The following is a 16,552-nucleotide window of genomic DNA, read 5'->3' as shown; positions in this document are numbered from 1 at the left end:
CGGCATCTCCAGACTCAGTGTATAATTCACGTCTGTCACATGTGCTTAATATGTAATTGCACTACCTCAGCAACTTCTGTGGGTTGCAAACACCACCTCAGGTTACCTCTAGCAGTGAGGGCACTGGCAAAATGCAAACGTGACAAAAAAAAAAAAAAAAAAAAAAAAATCAGGCAGAAAGGAAAAAGACAGGAAGATGGTCTGTGGCCACCACCTGCAGGACCATTCCTTTACAGGGGTTGTTGATCTATTTGTGACTGTGTGTATGTATCTATTCATACACACACCCACACACAAGCTATATATATATATATATATATATATATATATATATATGTGTGTGTGTGTGTGTGTGTATATATATACTTGTTTTAGAGACAAGATGTACATTAAAAATATGCATAATGTAACAGCAAATAATAAAATTCAGATACTTGCACAAGTAAGAATATATTTTTATTATAGATTTTAATATTTTAAAAGACATGCAATGTATTTCTACTTGTTAATTACAAAGTCTTGAAATGTTTATGTGGGATTTGCTTTAAACAGATCACAAAACAATTTCTAGGAACGTACATTTGTTAGAGGCATTTGGTGCTCTAGGGAGACTCAAAAAAAACAAAAAAACATCCTTCACATGATCCTATTTTGATGAACTGAAGACAAAAGAAAAAAGAAAAAAAAACCTGCATTGTGCAGATATTATCAAACCAATGTCAAGTTAACGGCTAAACCATATCTGACACAAAATGGGAAATTTTTCCGGTCCTTCATGTAAACATTTATTGTTCCTTAAACCTGGCATCATACTGTACAATCCTACAGTACACCAAAACACATTCAGTTGCTTCATAAAAACTAGAATCTTCAGTTTGTTTGTGATAAAGCGTGCTTAAAAATCTTTGTGAATCATGCAAACTTGATCTAACAAGTTATAAGGGAACATCGTGCTGATCAATACAAATATAAGAGCCATACATGAGAATAAATAATTCCCTACATGATAATAAGCTGTTTCCTACAATGAGCTCCATGACACTTCATTTCTGTTATCAAAACTAAAGTGTTAAAGGGATTAAGGCAACACTGAAAACTTCCTGTTTATTGTTGCGGATACTGATTTGATTTCCTATGACTTGTTATGAGATTCTTTTTGCTCTATGTCCTCTCTGGTAGAGTGAAGAAGATAGCAGACTTCGTGATGTGTCATTATTGGAAATATCTCTGGAAAAAGAAATAAATCTCAGTTAAATCAAAGGCTTTTATTTCATTTCTCTCTCACTATGCATTCATACTGCTTGGCAATCATCTTGGAAAAGAATCTTGGCAGTAACCTGGGATGTTTTGCCCAGTAGTGCATAAAATTCTGCATCTGTGTAGACTCCCAGGTAGTTTTCTCTATTACGTAAATAGTATGAAACAAAAATACGCTAGAAAGTAGCTATCGGATATTTAGCTTGTTAGCATTTAGCCCGTCCCACTCTGGAAATTCTATAAGCTGCATGAAATCATGTGTTGAATCAAATTAATAGAGCTTTAGCTGAGTTTTTCACAGCCTGTTCAGTGTTTACTTATTCTTTGCTTTATTTACTGGGAACACAAACACTTGTAGATGAAAAGAGCATGAGGCTGTGTAAAGTTTGGGGATGTTATATTTCATTGAACAAAATGGCTTTTTGATTAGAAATAAAAGCAAATGAGTAGACATCACAAAAAGCACATTTTCTTTGGCGAGCTTGCTGTTGTGTAACTGTGTTTGGCTTATGAGTCGAGTGAAGGACTTTGTGTGTATCTTTGTAGTTTGAAGATGCTGACTGGTTCCAGCCTCCCACTGGGAGCTTTTCATCCTACAAGCATAATGTGCTTTCTCATGCCGTGTCTCTTTCCGTGGCTTGGAATGAAGTGAAGACTGGGGAGGCTTCTGAAGGAGCTCAGGGTAAGAAAATGTGAGTATCCTATGTGGAGGATTCATCAAGTGGTGTGACATACAAATCCCATGCCTGAACACGTAACACACATTTTAGCTGGTGCAAGGAAACCAAAGATTTCTTAGTTGGCCTTTTCAGCCCATTTCATCTCTTTTACATCCCCTCCTGGAGGAGCTAAACTGGGACACACATTAACATAACAACATGCTTTCCTCTTGCGGTGGTGTAAATCAAAGGGAGTTGGAGGCATTTTTTTATTCTTTTTGCTCTTGTTTTGTTCATTTAGGAGTTATGTTCTTTTACGTGTGGTAAGATTTACTTTCTTTTTGTTTTTTTATGCCATTTTTAAGGGAAAGCTGTTTATTGCTGGAAGCCTGTTGAGGCAGGGTTTTCTCTTAGTCTGGTTATAACTTGAAGAAAGTCTAAATAATTCTGCTGTAACTGGCTGATAGAGATTAACCTTATCACACCTTGCTCTCAGTTATCAGTTTTACTCACCTGCAGCATAACAGCAGCCACCACAGCCAGCACAGCCAAAAGCGCCATTCGGCCCATCCAGCCCAGGTCCATAGTCTTCAGGATGAAGAAGCGTGCCCAGCCCAGTTTCTTGGGTGTGTGAGGTGGATAGCGCATGTCGTTAACCCCCTCCATTTTCAACTTTTTAATGAGACAGCCACGCAGATGGCTCAGCTGGTCAAAGCCGTACTTGCCGTGGTAGCAGCCCATACCGCTGTTTCCTGCACGTGAAATATAGCAGGAAGAAAAAACGTCAACTTAAATGCTTTTGAATCAAAATAACCTATAACAATGAACAAAAAGTCACTGTCACTATGAATATGCTCCAGTAGCACGATTAGTACCCAATAAGACCAGCTTGTTCTTTTTTGTTCCCTCTTAAAAGTTTCTTTTTGCATTGTCTAAAAATCCTTTGAAGCATTGGAGTGCTTCTTGAGCTAAAAACATACCAAAACCGGATGTTTCAGAGGAACGAAAGCAGTCTGAAAAATCAGCTATTCTTTATCAGGGATGCATTATATCCGTTATTTGTACTGACTGGGCTTAAAAGTAAATCGGACTGTTTAGTCTCCTCAAGCCACATGTTTATGCAAACAACTGAGCGTCATGCTTTTGAAACCATCATTTAACCATAAACATATGTGCCAATATTAAAAGCTGTATCTTTCCACAACACCACACTAGAGGGCACCCTAACACTTTCAACTTCAAAATACATGACATGCAGGTTTACTTATTCACACCTCAGCTCCTAAATGAGAAAAGAACAAAAGAAAATAAAAACATTATCTTGTTTGTAGCAACATGTACTCACCCACTCCTCCAAAAGGCAGCGAGCTGACAGAAAAGTGAACAAGACAGTCATTGGCCAGGAATCCTCCACTGGATGTCTCGTCTCTCATTCTGTTGATCACCTTCAGAGAGAAAATTCACATTAGCCAGGACTGAATCTAAATGCTGGTCTCCATCTGTTACTTTGTTGTGAGCAGACCTTTTCATCTGGTGAGAAGACGTACAGGGCCAGAGGTTTCTCTCTCTTGTTGATGAACTTTATTGCTTCGTCCAAGCTACTGACAGGCAAGATAGGAAGCACAGGTCCAAATATCTCCTCCTGCATCACCTTTGCCTCAGGCTTCACATCCCGCAGAACTGTGGGGGCTAAACACAAAACACTGTTTACCCCCAACAGCTGTAATTACCTGAAACAAAACCTTAAAGAAAATCTCCTTAGGGGAAGGATTCCTGATTTTCATGTAAAAATCTGATGGTTAGTAGATGTTTTACCAATATAGCAGTTTGACTCATCGTTGTCGCCTCCTGCGGCAACGGTGCTGTCCTCCAACATGGTCATGATCCTCTTGAAGTGGCGCTGGTTGATAATGCGTCCATAGTCAGGGCAGGTTTTTGGGTTGTCTGTGTAGAAATCCTGCAAAAATCATTGCAAGCATAAAAATAAAGCACTTTCTGACACCAAAAGTTTCAGTAATTAATCATTGTTGTCGTATTTCACAACAAATCTTTACAATAGATTAATTGTTTGAGAACTTTTCCTTAGTTGTGTTTCAAGTCTTTAATACCTTGGTGGACTTCTTGACCTCTTCAATGACCCGGTCCTGGATGCTGGGATCACAAAGGATGTAGTCGGGGGCGATGCAGGTCTGACCGCAGTTCGTATACTTTCCCCAGGTGATTCGCCTGCACAGCAGTGTACCAGTTAACATAAAGGTGTCAGCAAAGAGCAGACGCAGTATAAACAACAATTGGACTTAAAAACACACACACACAACAAAACAAAAACATGAAAATATTACATGAGAGTGATAAAGAGTTAAAGTGATACCAAATACGACTCTGACCTGCAGGCTACGCTGATGTCACAGTTCTTGTCGATGTAGCAGGGGCTTTTTCCACCCAGCTCCAGGGTGACAGGTGTCAGGTGTTTGGCAGCAGCCTCCATGATCACTTTACCCACCATGCTGTTGCCGGTGTAGAAGATGTGATCGAACTTCTCTCGCAACAGCTCCTGGGTCTCTGGCACTCCTCCGGTCACTACAGGATAAAGCTCCTGACACACAATCAGGGGACACAGAGTTAAAATATGGAGCACAAGAAGAGGTTTCAGTTAAAGCTTCTCCCTTTTATTTCATTACGTTTGGTGTGGTTATGAGCCTTTGCATTGGTGCCACTTTAAAGTTTTTAAAGTAAAATTGGATTTTTTTTTTTTTTTTTTTTTTTTTACAACCACATAGACTGTAAACACAGCTCATAAACTAAACTTGGTGGGTTTTCAAACTTAACCCATGCTTACTTTGTCAATATAAAGAGGTAGCAGGTCTTCCATGACTTTTGCAGTGTGAATACAGATCTCTGAGGGCTTCACCACAGCTGCATTACCTGGAAAGGTAAACACAAATTGCAACAGTGAGTATATGAGGAGACAGACACACCCAGAAAGTGCAAAATATTATTTGCAACAATGTTCCATGTTGTTTATCAGGTGAGTCAGCCACAAACTTAAGCAAGAGGAGGTGTATAATTAAAATTTAAAAGGGCAGAGGAATATAATTTAGTAAAATAAAACATTAAAGCATTTATGTATCAGTTTTTTACCATTAGGAAAACTCTGTTTCCTGTTTTATGGATTTCTATAAAGACTGTTTTTACTTTATGTAACTGTGTAAAGGCTTGTCTCTGAAGAGAAAAAACAAAGTTAGACCCAACTTGCTATTAAAATTTATATGATACTTCCAAACAGCTGTTATAAAAATGTAAATTCAAGACGTTTTACCTGCTTATTACATAATGCCTAGTTAGTGATTTGTGATTATCTGCTTTACAGAGATTAGTCAGGATGTCTCTGCTGATATGAGACCAAATATGAATAAAGTCATTATGAAATAATCCCAGCAAGCCTTACAGTTCATTTGTTTCACTGACTAAACGCCTGAAGCTTAAAAAACGTGTCTGAATATCTAAAATGCTCGAATGTGCAAATAAAGGATAAATAAAAATGCTGCTGGCACTGACTTTTAACCTAAATCTTTTTATTTTATGATCTGTATCATGCATAGTTTTATCAAAGACTTATGACCCACTGGACTGACACAAGCAACGATCTGATATTGTCAAAGCAAAGCACAAAGTCCATGCTGTGCCAATATTTGCTGCAGAGCTCATTCCTCTGGCCTGGAGTGTTTCAGTCTAAACAGATCTTTCTCAAAGGAATTACAAACCAGCAGCTGCAGCCATTCTCCTTTCACTAATATGTATTATGTGTTAAACTTACTGCTGAACAACTATCCACACTAAGGTTTGTACCACGAAGAGGTCAGAATTGAGCCAAAATATTTCATTTCAAGCCTCTGCACTAACAAAGAGCTGCCTTTGAGACAGAAATGAATTATTCATTAATGACTCATTACTTTGGGGTAACATGCATTTCCACCTGTGCAATACACGATACAAAATTATAAGTCCTCTAATTTTTGCTTTTTTTTTTCTGAGACCATTTTGTTAATCGCTATACTTTGCTCTCATGACTGTGGTATCAAGTTCACAGAGTAACCTTTGATCCACTTAACACGTAAGCTGGAAGAAAACACAAGCATTTGGTGATGCCTTGACAAAAAGGGGAACTGGTGTGGTTATGATCACAAGACATATGATCACAGACTCAATCAGCCTGAAAACTTAAAGAAGAATCAGACATAGCCACTAAGACTGGATACCAAGGTCTCTTTTATGTGAGGTGCCATGTTTTTTAGATGTCTGCAAACAGATCTACAGAAAGTTACACAGTACTGGAGTTGTCGGAGTATCTCTTAACTTACTAAAAGACTGTGCATGTTTGGTGAACACAAGGCAGAAATCTCATATTGGACAGTGTTGCTGAAATCAGATATAAATGTCAACTTTATTGCCTCACACCCTGCCCTTTCACCCACCCCACACACACCCAGCATGGTACAGTACCAGCAGCAATGGCTCCAACGAGCGGCTGGATTGTGACAGCCCAAGGATAGTTCCAGGCCCCGATGATCAGCACCACCCCCAGCGGCTCAGGACGGATGTATACCGTGTCCGAGAGGGTCAGTAGGTTCTTCTCCACGGACCGGGGGGCTGCCCACTCCTTCAGCTTCCTGATGGCCAGGCCAATCTCTCCTTCCAAACCCAGAGTCTCATACAGCTGCGTTCCCACCTCACTCTGATGAAGAAGATAACAATGTTAGACTGGATGTAGCTTAGAGATCTATAGAAGACATTAATTCCTTACTGCGCCTAAAGACAATTATTGAAAAAAATATTAGATATTCTGAGAGAACTGACTACAGTACTGATTATGTGTAGCTTGGTGGACAACAAGGAGCAACAAAAGTTTATTTAAAAGACAATAACCCCTGAAGCTTTGTGTCTTCACACCTGTACCTCATTTAATATGCACAGTTCAGTTAATATGCAAATTAGCCCTGCCAACCCCCAGCTCTGCTTAAATACTCTTCAAATAGGCCAAGTTAACAAACACCAGCGTCAGGTTACCACGCCAAAGTTTGACTTTGATGTTGCAGACTTAAACCACACATGACTTTTTCATAGAAACTTTAGTGATGGGATTTTTGAGGCCAATAGATGCAGGCTCTGACGAAAAAAACTTGCATGCTAGATAGTTCAGAGGAGTTGGCGGGGGAGGAGTTGGTGAGAGAAGGGTCAGCTGGTAGCTAAGGGCAATGGGCGTGCAACAGACAGGCTGAAGAGATTAGAGATGGAAAACATGGAAAAGGAATCCAAGAAACATACATACAGCAAGAAAATAAGAAAGAAAGTATAACCTGCTCAGATTCAGGAAACTGAGCAGGATTTGTTGAAGCAAAAACACCCACGACTGGTGTTTTTAGAAATGTTATCCAGAGAACAGTGAAGCCCTGTGAAGAGCCCCAGCAGCAGCTTTTGAAAATAGTGTCTAAACCTGGTTCATTGGCTCATCATAGCTTTGACACATTAGCCGCGTCCTGTGAAGTGATGAGATTGGTTCCTCAGGATTGATTTCTGGTTGAATCTGTGCTTCTGAGATTGCACAGAATTTTGTTTTTGCTCGTGGTATGTCCATGTGAAAGAGCAAAAACTTGATGACCAGTGTTTTATCTATTTAATTAAAGAAATGGGTGATTTCTTAGAACTACAGGGTTTTCTGGATAACTTTAATGTTACCAGGTATGAGTCGTAAATTTGTTGCACCAATAAACTCACGTCTTCACCTTAAGTTCTCTGCGTACTTAAAGAACCCATGTGAAAGGTTTTTGTACTTAAAATATTTTAGTTACAGAGTGACCAACGAGGGAACCAGGTGATTTGAGGGAAACCTTTCCACTGGCTGAGGATAATCCTGACTAACCAGGCTTTATGTACTTTACACTTTGAACTTAACACTCACCTTATTGAGGTCTTTCTTGATGGCATCTGAAATCTCTTTCTGTCTCTCAGTGAATAACCGCTGTAGGTTCTTCAGCTGGTGGATCCGGTACTCCAGAGGTTTGGACCTGCCTGTTTCAAAGGCCTTCCTGGCACGAGCCACAGCCTGCTGCTCCCGGGACATCCTGCGGACCAGATAAAAAGAGATGATGGGTTCCAAAGAAGCTACCTCTGTGGCTTTGTTTTGTTTGTTTATTTATTTATTTTACTAAAATGAAAGCTGATTAACATGTTTGTCATGTACAGAAACATTCCGAAAAAAAATAAAATAAAAAAAGCTTGAGCGTCATATTATTGTCGTACATGAGGTTTTTCCATCTGCAGAGGAACATAAGCCGTCTACACAAAAAAATATTCAGTATTCCTCTGCAGAACATCATTTAGACTCATGCATGAGGAGAATCATGTCATTCAACCCAGTCAACACAGCACAGAAATGCTTAGTGACAAAGCAAAAACACAAAGTTCAGAATTGGGAACAGAACACACAAAAATCACACATTCTCACCACACGAGAGGAAACCAGCTAACATCTCAGAGCTGATAATCCTGCCAGATAATGCTGATGATGGGAAACTTTCATTGCAATTAAAGCTGCACAAACCTAACATTTAATTGTTTTTATCAATATTTCATTATCCACAGGTAATAACCCATTAATTATAATATTTTGTTTTTATCCATTTAATTCGGCTTCATGTTTAAGTCATATTCATACTGATATATTCATTCGGCCATATTTAGGTTTAGTGCAATGTAATATTTTCAACATTGACTGACATTAAAAATTTCACATACTTGATCTGCAAACACCTGCAATGAGTTATGACAAGCTAGTGCAGATAAAATCAAATCAGTCTGCAAGATCTGCTCCACACAGCTACATATGCAATTCACAGTGTAATTAATATCTATATTAACTGTATCGGACTCAAATAGTAATGATAACAGTCATTTTGATATCTTGTTTGAAGAAAATTGAGTAGATTTCACATTTTAAACTAGTCTAAAGGTTATACAGTGACATAGTAGAGAATTTATCACAAAAGATGAAGAGATTAATAATATTTCAATTAGTTTAGAAAAGCCATTCATAGAAAGGAGGCAGTGTTCTCGACTCATTACCTTTCAATGATGCAGTAATGCAGTTTGAATGTCTCTCCAGCTTTTGTCTGAGCTTATCTTTGTTTATAGACAATGAATAAGCTGCTATATGGGTGTAAGTGCAACAAACCATAACATAACAGCTTCTGGGTCACATTTAAAGGTACAGTAATGATCCACTGCGTGTATACACACATCTAGAACATCCGGTTCACGCGCTGCTTCATAGCATCTTTACCATTTTATAACAGCCTGCAGAGAAACAAGTTTCTGATCTGTCTGCGATATGGAGGATCCTATTATTTTTATAGTTCTTGTAAGCGTATTATTGGGCTTTATTTCTTTACAGATATCGTCTTTAGGTCCACTTCCACATCGCTGTTTGTCCGACTTTTCGGACTTGCACCAGCTGCAGAGAGAAAACACACATGTTGTGACCATTTTTTTAACTCCTACCTTTGAGATTTCAGTAAGATCTTTTGTCCTTCGCCGTTTGGATGGTGAGGTGACACCGTAGCGGAGAAGCTGAACAATGACAGCAGCCACACAAACAACCTCTTTCCCCGTTAGGTCCCACCCACTCGGGGCAGGACAGCCGCCCTGGTGGAGATTAGTTTACAGCTTCAGCAGGACTCAGGCTACCCGATCCCATAAACGATGTCGTGAATTACCATTAAAGGTCCCACGCTATCAGTCTTTTTTGTAAACGGTTGTAAAATGGTTCCTGACTGTTACTGAAGTGCTTATGCTGAAGTTTGTTCAATACTTTTCACATTAACCATTCACATTTTCACCTTATGTGTCAAAAACCAGGAAACATAGACCACTTTAAACAGCTCATTAAGAGCAGCTAAGAGCATTGTATGTGGGAATATTGTTTTTGATGAAGTTATAGTTTGATTATTACTACTTATATTAAGTTTTTCTTGGTTTGGGCATGTTTATATATAATTACATCTGGCTTATTCAATTAAATTAAAAGAATTTTGTATTTTATACACTATAATATACTCATATTATATTATAGTGTATTTTATTTATTATTTACCATTTGCTTGAATTCACATTAGGCTACTTAACTTTTTTTGCAAAGCTACTTTTTTCTTGTTTCTTTGTTTTTCTTCCACATACTGTAAACTGAGTGCACATTTCAGTTTGTACAAAACTGGTATTGACAACTTCTTGGATTACTGTCAGTATCTAAGAAACTGCAGGATTCTTTCCCTGTGATATGAATATGACATTTTGTGCAGTACAGTTACTTCCACACTTTTTTTTTTCTTTTAAAGTTATGCTGAAGTGATAGTGGTCGTCTTGAATTTCAGCTCAGTTCAGCAGATTTTTTCCCTCTTGAGCAATGATGTCTACTCATTATGTGACATCAGCAGCACTGATTCAAGATTCAAAGTGTTTATTGTAATTTGCACAGTAATTCTGAACTTTGCTGTCCACACTGAATGCCAATAAAAGATTATAAAATAGAAGAAAAACAGCTTAGAAAAAATAGATAGAAGTTAAGATAAGATTAAAAAAAACTCTGAGTAAATATTCTATGTACATAAATGTGTAGTGTGCTACATAAACTGTTGTGCCACATTCAACAATGAATGATTAGCTGTGCAAAAAACTATCATGAGGTAGACTGTAAGATGCATGTGCAATATCTATTATATGTAATAAGACACATAAACAGTAAACATTATTGCAGTTACTGTGGTTGACAATACAATAGTCAGTGTGCAGCGTACAGGCCGTTGTTACAGACTCCTATCAGCTGTTAAGGAGTCTGATCACTGAGGGAAAGAAACGTTTCTGAGTCTGGTTGTCCTGCATTTCAGACTCCTCTATCTCCTGCCTGAGGGGAGGAGAGTGAACAGTCCATGCTGGGGGTGGGTAGGGTCTTTGATGATGGAGGCAGCTCTCCTGTGAGCTCTGTGCTGGTAGATTCTCTGCAGAGAGAGCAGTGGAGTCCTGGTGATCCTGGAGGCAGTCTTCACCACTCTCTGCAGGCGTTTGCGGTCCATGACAGTAGAGCTGCCGTACCACACGGTGATGCTGCTGGTCAGGATGGACTCAACGACGCAGCTGTACAAGTTTCTGGGCATCTTTAGTGACATGGCGAACTTCCTCCCCAGGAAGTACAGCCGCTGATGAGCTCTCTTCACCAGCTGTGTGTTGTTGAGTGTCCAGGTGAGGTCCTTGCTGATGTGGACCCCCAGATGTTTAAAGTTGCTCACCCTCTCCATTTCCAGCCCGCAGATAAGCAGTGGTTGATGAGGGTTTCTCTCCTTCCTCATATCCGTTATCATCTTCTTGGTCTTGTCCGTGTTGAGGGTGAGGTTGTTGTCCTCACACCATGTCACCAGAGAGGCCACCTCCCTCCTGTAGGCTGCATCATCCTTGCTAGTGATGCGTCCTATTACAGTGGCGTCGTCTGCAAGCTTCAGGATAGTGTTGTCCTTGTGGGAGGCCACACAGTCATGGGTGAACAGGGTGTAGAGGATGGGACTGCGGACACACCCCTGTGGTGTGGCAGTGTTAGTGATGATGCTGGTTGAGGTCCTGTTCCAAATCCTGACAGACTGAGGCCTGCCAGTCAGAAAGTCCTGAAGCCAGTCAGAGAGAATGGGGTGTAGTGCAGGGAAAACATTTTATGGGTGAGCTTATGGGGGATGGCCATATTGAATGCCGGGCTGTAGTCAGTAAAGAGCATCCTGATGTAGGAGTCTTTTTTCTCCAGGTGGGAGAGGGAGATGTGCAGGGCTGCAGCAATAGCATCTGAGGTGGACCTGTTGGACTGGCAGGCATACTGCAGGGGGTCCAGTGTGTCTTGTAGGCAGCTCTGAATGTAAGTCAGCACCACTCTCTTGAAGCGCTTCATAATGATTGGAGTGAATGCTACTGATCTGTAGTCATTCAGACAGCTAGGGGGGCTCTGAGTCATGTCTCCTGCTTCTCTTGCAGAGTTTGCTCCCTTTTACCCACAGCCAAGCTGATCCAAAAACACCTTCACAGCACGAGACAAAGGTGAGGAGTAACCGGCTCAGCTACACAGCATGTGGATTTACACCCTAAAATCTCCCAGGCTGACAGGAAATATGGACAAAGTTTCCATATCAAACACAAGGTTGAGGAGTGATGTTTGTGTATTGTGTGGGAGGGAGAAAGGATGTGAGCGAGGGAGAGGAGAGCAGAGCATCATTCACACCTAAGTGTCGAAGCTGATTCCTTTAGAGAGGAGTGTGGACACAGAACACTAGCGTGTGTCTGTATGCACACCTGAGTTTTTTAGGTATAAAATTAGGTATTCACACAGAGAAGGAAGAAAAGTTTGTGTATTGTGTTTTTTTTTATGCTCAGGAGTTTTATACTGATAAAAATGGGTTATTGTGTCTGTGATTTTAAACTCAATATTCTGGAAAAAACAAAAAACAAAAACAGAATAAGAGAATCTAAATAGTCTAAATCCAACTAAAAAAAGTTTCAGATTACTTAAATATTTGCTTAATTGACCTAAGTCAGATTAGCATCCTCTCTCTCTTTGAAGCAAGTGAAATGAAAACTCTTTTGTATCAGCAATTATTTTATAATGTAATTTTCCATTGAGGATGCTGTGAAAACTGCAATTTAAACAAATAAGTTGTTTATCTAAAAATAGTACAGAGACAACATGTGAAACTCCAATTATCAGTATGATCATTGTGTTCATTATCATTCTTATTATTTTTTTTAAAGTAACTGATCATCCTCCTTTCCTGCATTTTGAATTTGAAGTCAACAACAGCTTTAAAATAAACATTGAAATATGCTTAATAAATGAACTGTCAGATAAAACGTTATGGTGGAATCTCTCAGGGATTAACTGGCAAAATGTCAATCATGTCAAAGAAAATGTGTATTTTTAGAGAATGTCTTTCAGAAGTAATGATTGAGTGAGTAACACTTTTAACTACTCTGTTCAACAGAATGTTCATTATAATGTTTCTCAGTTTAAAATGGCAAAGACTTTTATCACCTAATATACATAACATCATATAAATGTTTACTGTAAAGATCTTTGTATTTAGTCCTTAAAACAGCTAATTAAGAACAGCTAAAAGTGTTTTATGTAGGAAAATTGTTATTCCCTTTTTGGTAAAGATAGCATTTGACAATTACTACTTATGCTGCATTTTACAGTTTTTCTTGGTTATGGCATGTTTATTTGGAAAGCACTAGTCTGATATATATATATATATATATATATATATATATATATATATATATATATATATATATATATATATATATATATATATATATATATATATATATATATATATATGAGGCCCATATGAAATAAGGATAGTGACACATTTCATTTTCAGTTCCCAGACTCAGAAAGTTGTTAAAAGGAGATGTGATATGTGATTCAGCACAGTTACAAACATACACGGGCCCTAGCATTTTAAAAATGCTTTTCCAGCCACAAATTCAAAATGAACATAAAAATGACTCCAGTGTAAATTATTAATAAACACAGGTGCACGGCGTTTTTATTCATATTTAAAGGGTGTCACAAAAATTCAAAACAGGGTTGTGCTGATTTTCAAACTGAACTTTATTTACTTAGCCTATTGACTCCTTTAGTTAACTTGGATTATTATTTAACTGGAAGATCAATAAGACACGTGCTCATAACATAAGGTTCATAGTGTAGTCTAAAAACTGTTTAAGAAAGAAGTGAATGGTTTCATACTGCCACCCAGTGGACTCTTCTTATCTCTACCACTCCTTGTGCCATCAGAATAACAAAGCCATTTAAAACAAATTTTTATATCAACATCAGTTAACCCCAAACTAAGCAAAAAAAAAAAAAAAACAAAAAAAAACATGTGGCCCGTCACATACAAAATACATTAGGAGCTTTAAATGTGCCAGAATAACATTTAATGAATTTTATCTCACGGTCTATCCAAATGCCACAGTGGGTCATAGGGGTCACGGGACCTGGCTCTGACAGCATGTGACCTGGTTTCGACAGCTCATTCAGAATTCATCTGTTTTCAGTATCGATATGTCTTCGTTTTAATCCAAGTCATGTGACGACCAGCAGGAGCTTGAGTTATGACCTTAATAGTCCATTGTTCACGTGAGCAGGAGTCAAAGTGGAATACTCAACTGCTTATTTTTACTAATCATTAAGGTTACTTCCTAATGGCTTCATCACTAGAAATGACCGAAAACTTCATTAATATGAAAATGGGAAAATCATGGCCTCATGTGATATCATAGTAAGTAAGTAAATGAATGAATGAATAAATAAAAAACAAATAAATAAATAACGCATGTTTTGCTGCTCTGGTTTGTGTCTGGTGGTTTAAATTTAGTCTGTAAAGGTTCATGCGTCGTTTGTGAGTCTGACACCAACCTGGGAACTAGCTGCGCATTGGACTGCGCGCTATCCGGTGTTTTGATGTCTCGAATCGGTGGAAACGACCAGGAAGAAGTAAAAGTAGCCCGATTTGTCACCTCCACGCATCACAGCCGCTTGAAGCCTCACACTCCTGCGGCTTCTTCAATACACTTTCACCATACAGACACACCGTGATCTATTTCTCATGCGCTCCGGGAGGCAGGAGCTGTGGAGGAGAGGATGTGCCGCAGACTATAATGTCTGGAAGAAGTCGTGATTGATACAGAGAATAAAGAATGATCTATTTGCCATATGCATTATGTGCTATAATGTTATGCTAATATCTCAACAAATTGCAATATATTATTATTCAAATCATATTAAAATAATTATATAAACAAGGAACAGAAATATGTTCACATTATTTTGATTTCTCCACAAACCTAACTAGTGTGAATGACTGTTTTTCAGATTTTCCAACGGATCTCAGCCTCCGCAGGTCAGGAGAAACATGTCTTGTCTAAATGGGCCCGTTGATGGGTCGTCGGGGATCAAACAGACAACCATTGGCCAAACAGCCATTAACAGGTGTGTACCACATCAAAGGCACGCGTTTGTAAAAACTGACAATATCCGTGAAATGTGTGAGAGGGTGGGGCGCTGGGGTCGCCCTGTGTCTAGCAAAGTATAAAACCTTCCAGTCTCTTGTGTTTTCACAGTGTCAAGAACACCGGAGACTCAATTTTGTATTTTTTTTTATTTCTTTAGAAGGGAAAACAATGGCGTATGGGCCTGATTTTATTCGTGGTGATGTTCCTGAGATGATCTCGTTTTACTCAGGACAATGGCCTGCTAAATCCCTGAATATGAGCAATGATTACCTTTACGCACAGGACTCCAGCAGAGGTGAGTGGATTTGTTTGACGATGCCGCCATGCCCTCTTTTATTATTATTTTTATTTTCATTTAACTCTGTAGGCTGTAATGTAGGCCTATTAATCATTCTGAAAACTGAGCTAATATCGCTACTAAGTTGAGTTGAACTCTAGTTTTAAAAAGAAAAGATGATAATGCTCATGGTCTCTTCTTTCAGTGCATCACGATGACTTAAGGACTCGCCCAGACACGCACCGTCGCCGGAAGCGCACCACCTTCAGCAAGTCGCAGCTGAGCCAGCTGGAGAGAGCATTCTCCATCACGCAGTACCCCAACATTAAAATGAAAGAGTCTCTCGCTTCTATAACCGGTTTACCGGAGTCAAAAATTCAGGTGAGTTATCAGAATTACACGTACCCCAGATGCGTCAAGAGGTCAACGTTTTTCTTTAAACAATGAACTAATTAAATTCTTGTCAACAGGTCTGGTTTCAAAATAGGCGCGCACGTTACTTCAAGAGCAAGAAACCGACCACACAGGCCCTGAAATCTCCTACAGACAATATCCAGCACCAGTTCACCTACACTGTGCCGCCCAGCCCCCGTTTTCCTCAGCCGGCTTCTTCATTCTCACCTACCCCCAACCTGCCGCCTCCACCAGGATACCCTACTTTACCTCAGTCCACCAGGCTCTCAACAATCCTCAACAGTCAGGCCACGTCCCTGCCCGTACCTACATCTCCTGATCTATCTAACTCCCCGCATGGAGTGCCCAAAGACTGTCACTTCCAAACCCCAGACTTCATGGATTCATACCAAGATAAGTTGCCACAGAGTGAACTTGATGATTGGGATTTTACGGAGTTCGAGACTTTCCTGGCAGGCGAACATGAATCCCATTCAGATGACATTTGCTACCATTCAGCAACACAATCTGAGTCCAACCCTCGCCTCCAGAGGCGATTGGACCACCAGGGTTTCACCAGCACAGACGAGTCCTTGGAAGACCCATATGCCCGATGCTTCCAGGACTTGGTGGGTGACTTCAGCTTGTCAGATTTATATATTTCAGCTGCAATGATTGATTATCTTCTGGACTGATTGGACCTTGGAAAATGACACGCTAAAAACCATGTTGTAAATGATTAGCTATAGCGCTGTAAATATGCTGAGACTGCCTGCCGAGAAACTCATAAAACATAATAAAATAAATAAAAAAAATAAAACCTGACGCCCCCGTGTTTTTAGGTATAATAGCTATGTGG

General features: G+C 39.4%; 2 protein-coding genes across 3 annotated transcripts; one reads left to right on the top strand and one right to left on the bottom strand.

Annotated features, from left to right (window-relative positions):
• Positions 1 to 443: 443 nt before the first annotated feature.
• On the bottom strand, positions 444 to 9,607 carry aldh3a2b (aldehyde dehydrogenase 3 family, member A2b). Of its 2 annotated transcripts, XM_042008382.1 has the most exons (11): positions 9,474 to 9,607; positions 7,876 to 8,038; positions 6,420 to 6,651; positions 4,756 to 4,841; positions 4,304 to 4,512; positions 4,025 to 4,142; positions 3,732 to 3,873; positions 3,439 to 3,605; positions 3,262 to 3,361; positions 2,430 to 2,668; positions 444 to 1,227 (listed from the first exon to the last, which is right to left on the bottom strand). In XM_042008382.1, the coding sequence occupies exons 2-11, from the start codon at positions 8,035 to 8,037 to the stop codon at positions 1,213 to 1,215; spliced, it is 1,470 nt and encodes a 489-aa protein (XP_041864316.1). In that variant the 5' UTR covers position 8,038; positions 9,474 to 9,607; the 3' UTR covers positions 444 to 1,212. The 2 variants fall into 2 exon arrangements, with proteins under 2 accessions (XP_041864316.1, XP_041864315.1); XM_042008381.1 differs by lacking the exon at positions 9,474 to 9,607 and having other exon boundaries at positions 7,876 to 8,053.
• Positions 9,608 to 14,916: 5,309 nt separating this feature from the next.
• LOC121654277 (homeobox protein SEBOX-like) lies at positions 14,917 to 16,427 on the top strand. The gene is made up of 4 exons (XM_042008330.1): positions 14,917 to 15,000; positions 15,181 to 15,318; positions 15,506 to 15,681; positions 15,771 to 16,427. Exons 1-4 carry the CDS (start codon positions 14,937 to 14,939, stop codon positions 16,386 to 16,388), a joined length of 996 nt encoding a protein of 331 aa, XP_041864264.1. The 5' UTR covers positions 14,917 to 14,936; the 3' UTR covers positions 16,389 to 16,427.
• The last annotated feature ends 125 nt before the right edge of the window (positions 16,428 to 16,552 follow it).

Source organism: Melanotaenia boesemani, chromosome 15 (genome assembly GCF_017639745.1).
Source record: "Melanotaenia boesemani isolate fMelBoe1 chromosome 15, fMelBoe1.pri, whole genome shotgun sequence".
Classification (NCBI taxonomy): Eukaryota; Metazoa; Chordata; class Actinopteri; order Atheriniformes; family Melanotaeniidae; genus Melanotaenia; species Melanotaenia boesemani.
The sequence above is the reverse complement of the archived record's forward strand: the minus strand, read 5'-3'. Positions and strand labels throughout refer to the sequence as shown.

Coding starts and splice junctions, on each gene's coding strand:
- aldh3a2b (XM_042008382.1), bottom strand. CDS start 8,037: ATGTCCCGGGAGCAGCAGGCTGTGGCTCGTGCCAGGAAGGCCTTTGAA. Junction 6,652..7,875: donor TCAAGAAAGACCTCAATAAG/GTGAGTGTTAAG, acceptor CTTCTTCATCAG/AGTGAGGTGGGAACGCAGCT. Junction 3,362..3,438: donor TCTTCTCACCAGATGAAAAG/GTCTGCTCACAA, acceptor TTCTCTCTGAAG/GTGATCAACAGAATGAGAGA.
- LOC121654277 (XM_042008330.1), top strand. CDS start 14,937: ATGGGCCCGTTGATGGGTCGTCGGGGATCAAACAGACAACCATTGGCC. Junction 15,001..15,180: donor GGCCAAACAGCCATTAACAG/GTGTGTACCACA, acceptor TTATTTCTTTAG/AAGGGAAAACAATGGCGTAT. Junction 15,682..15,770: donor TACCGGAGTCAAAAATTCAG/GTGAGTTATCAG, acceptor TCTTGTCAACAG/GTCTGGTTTCAAAATAGGCG.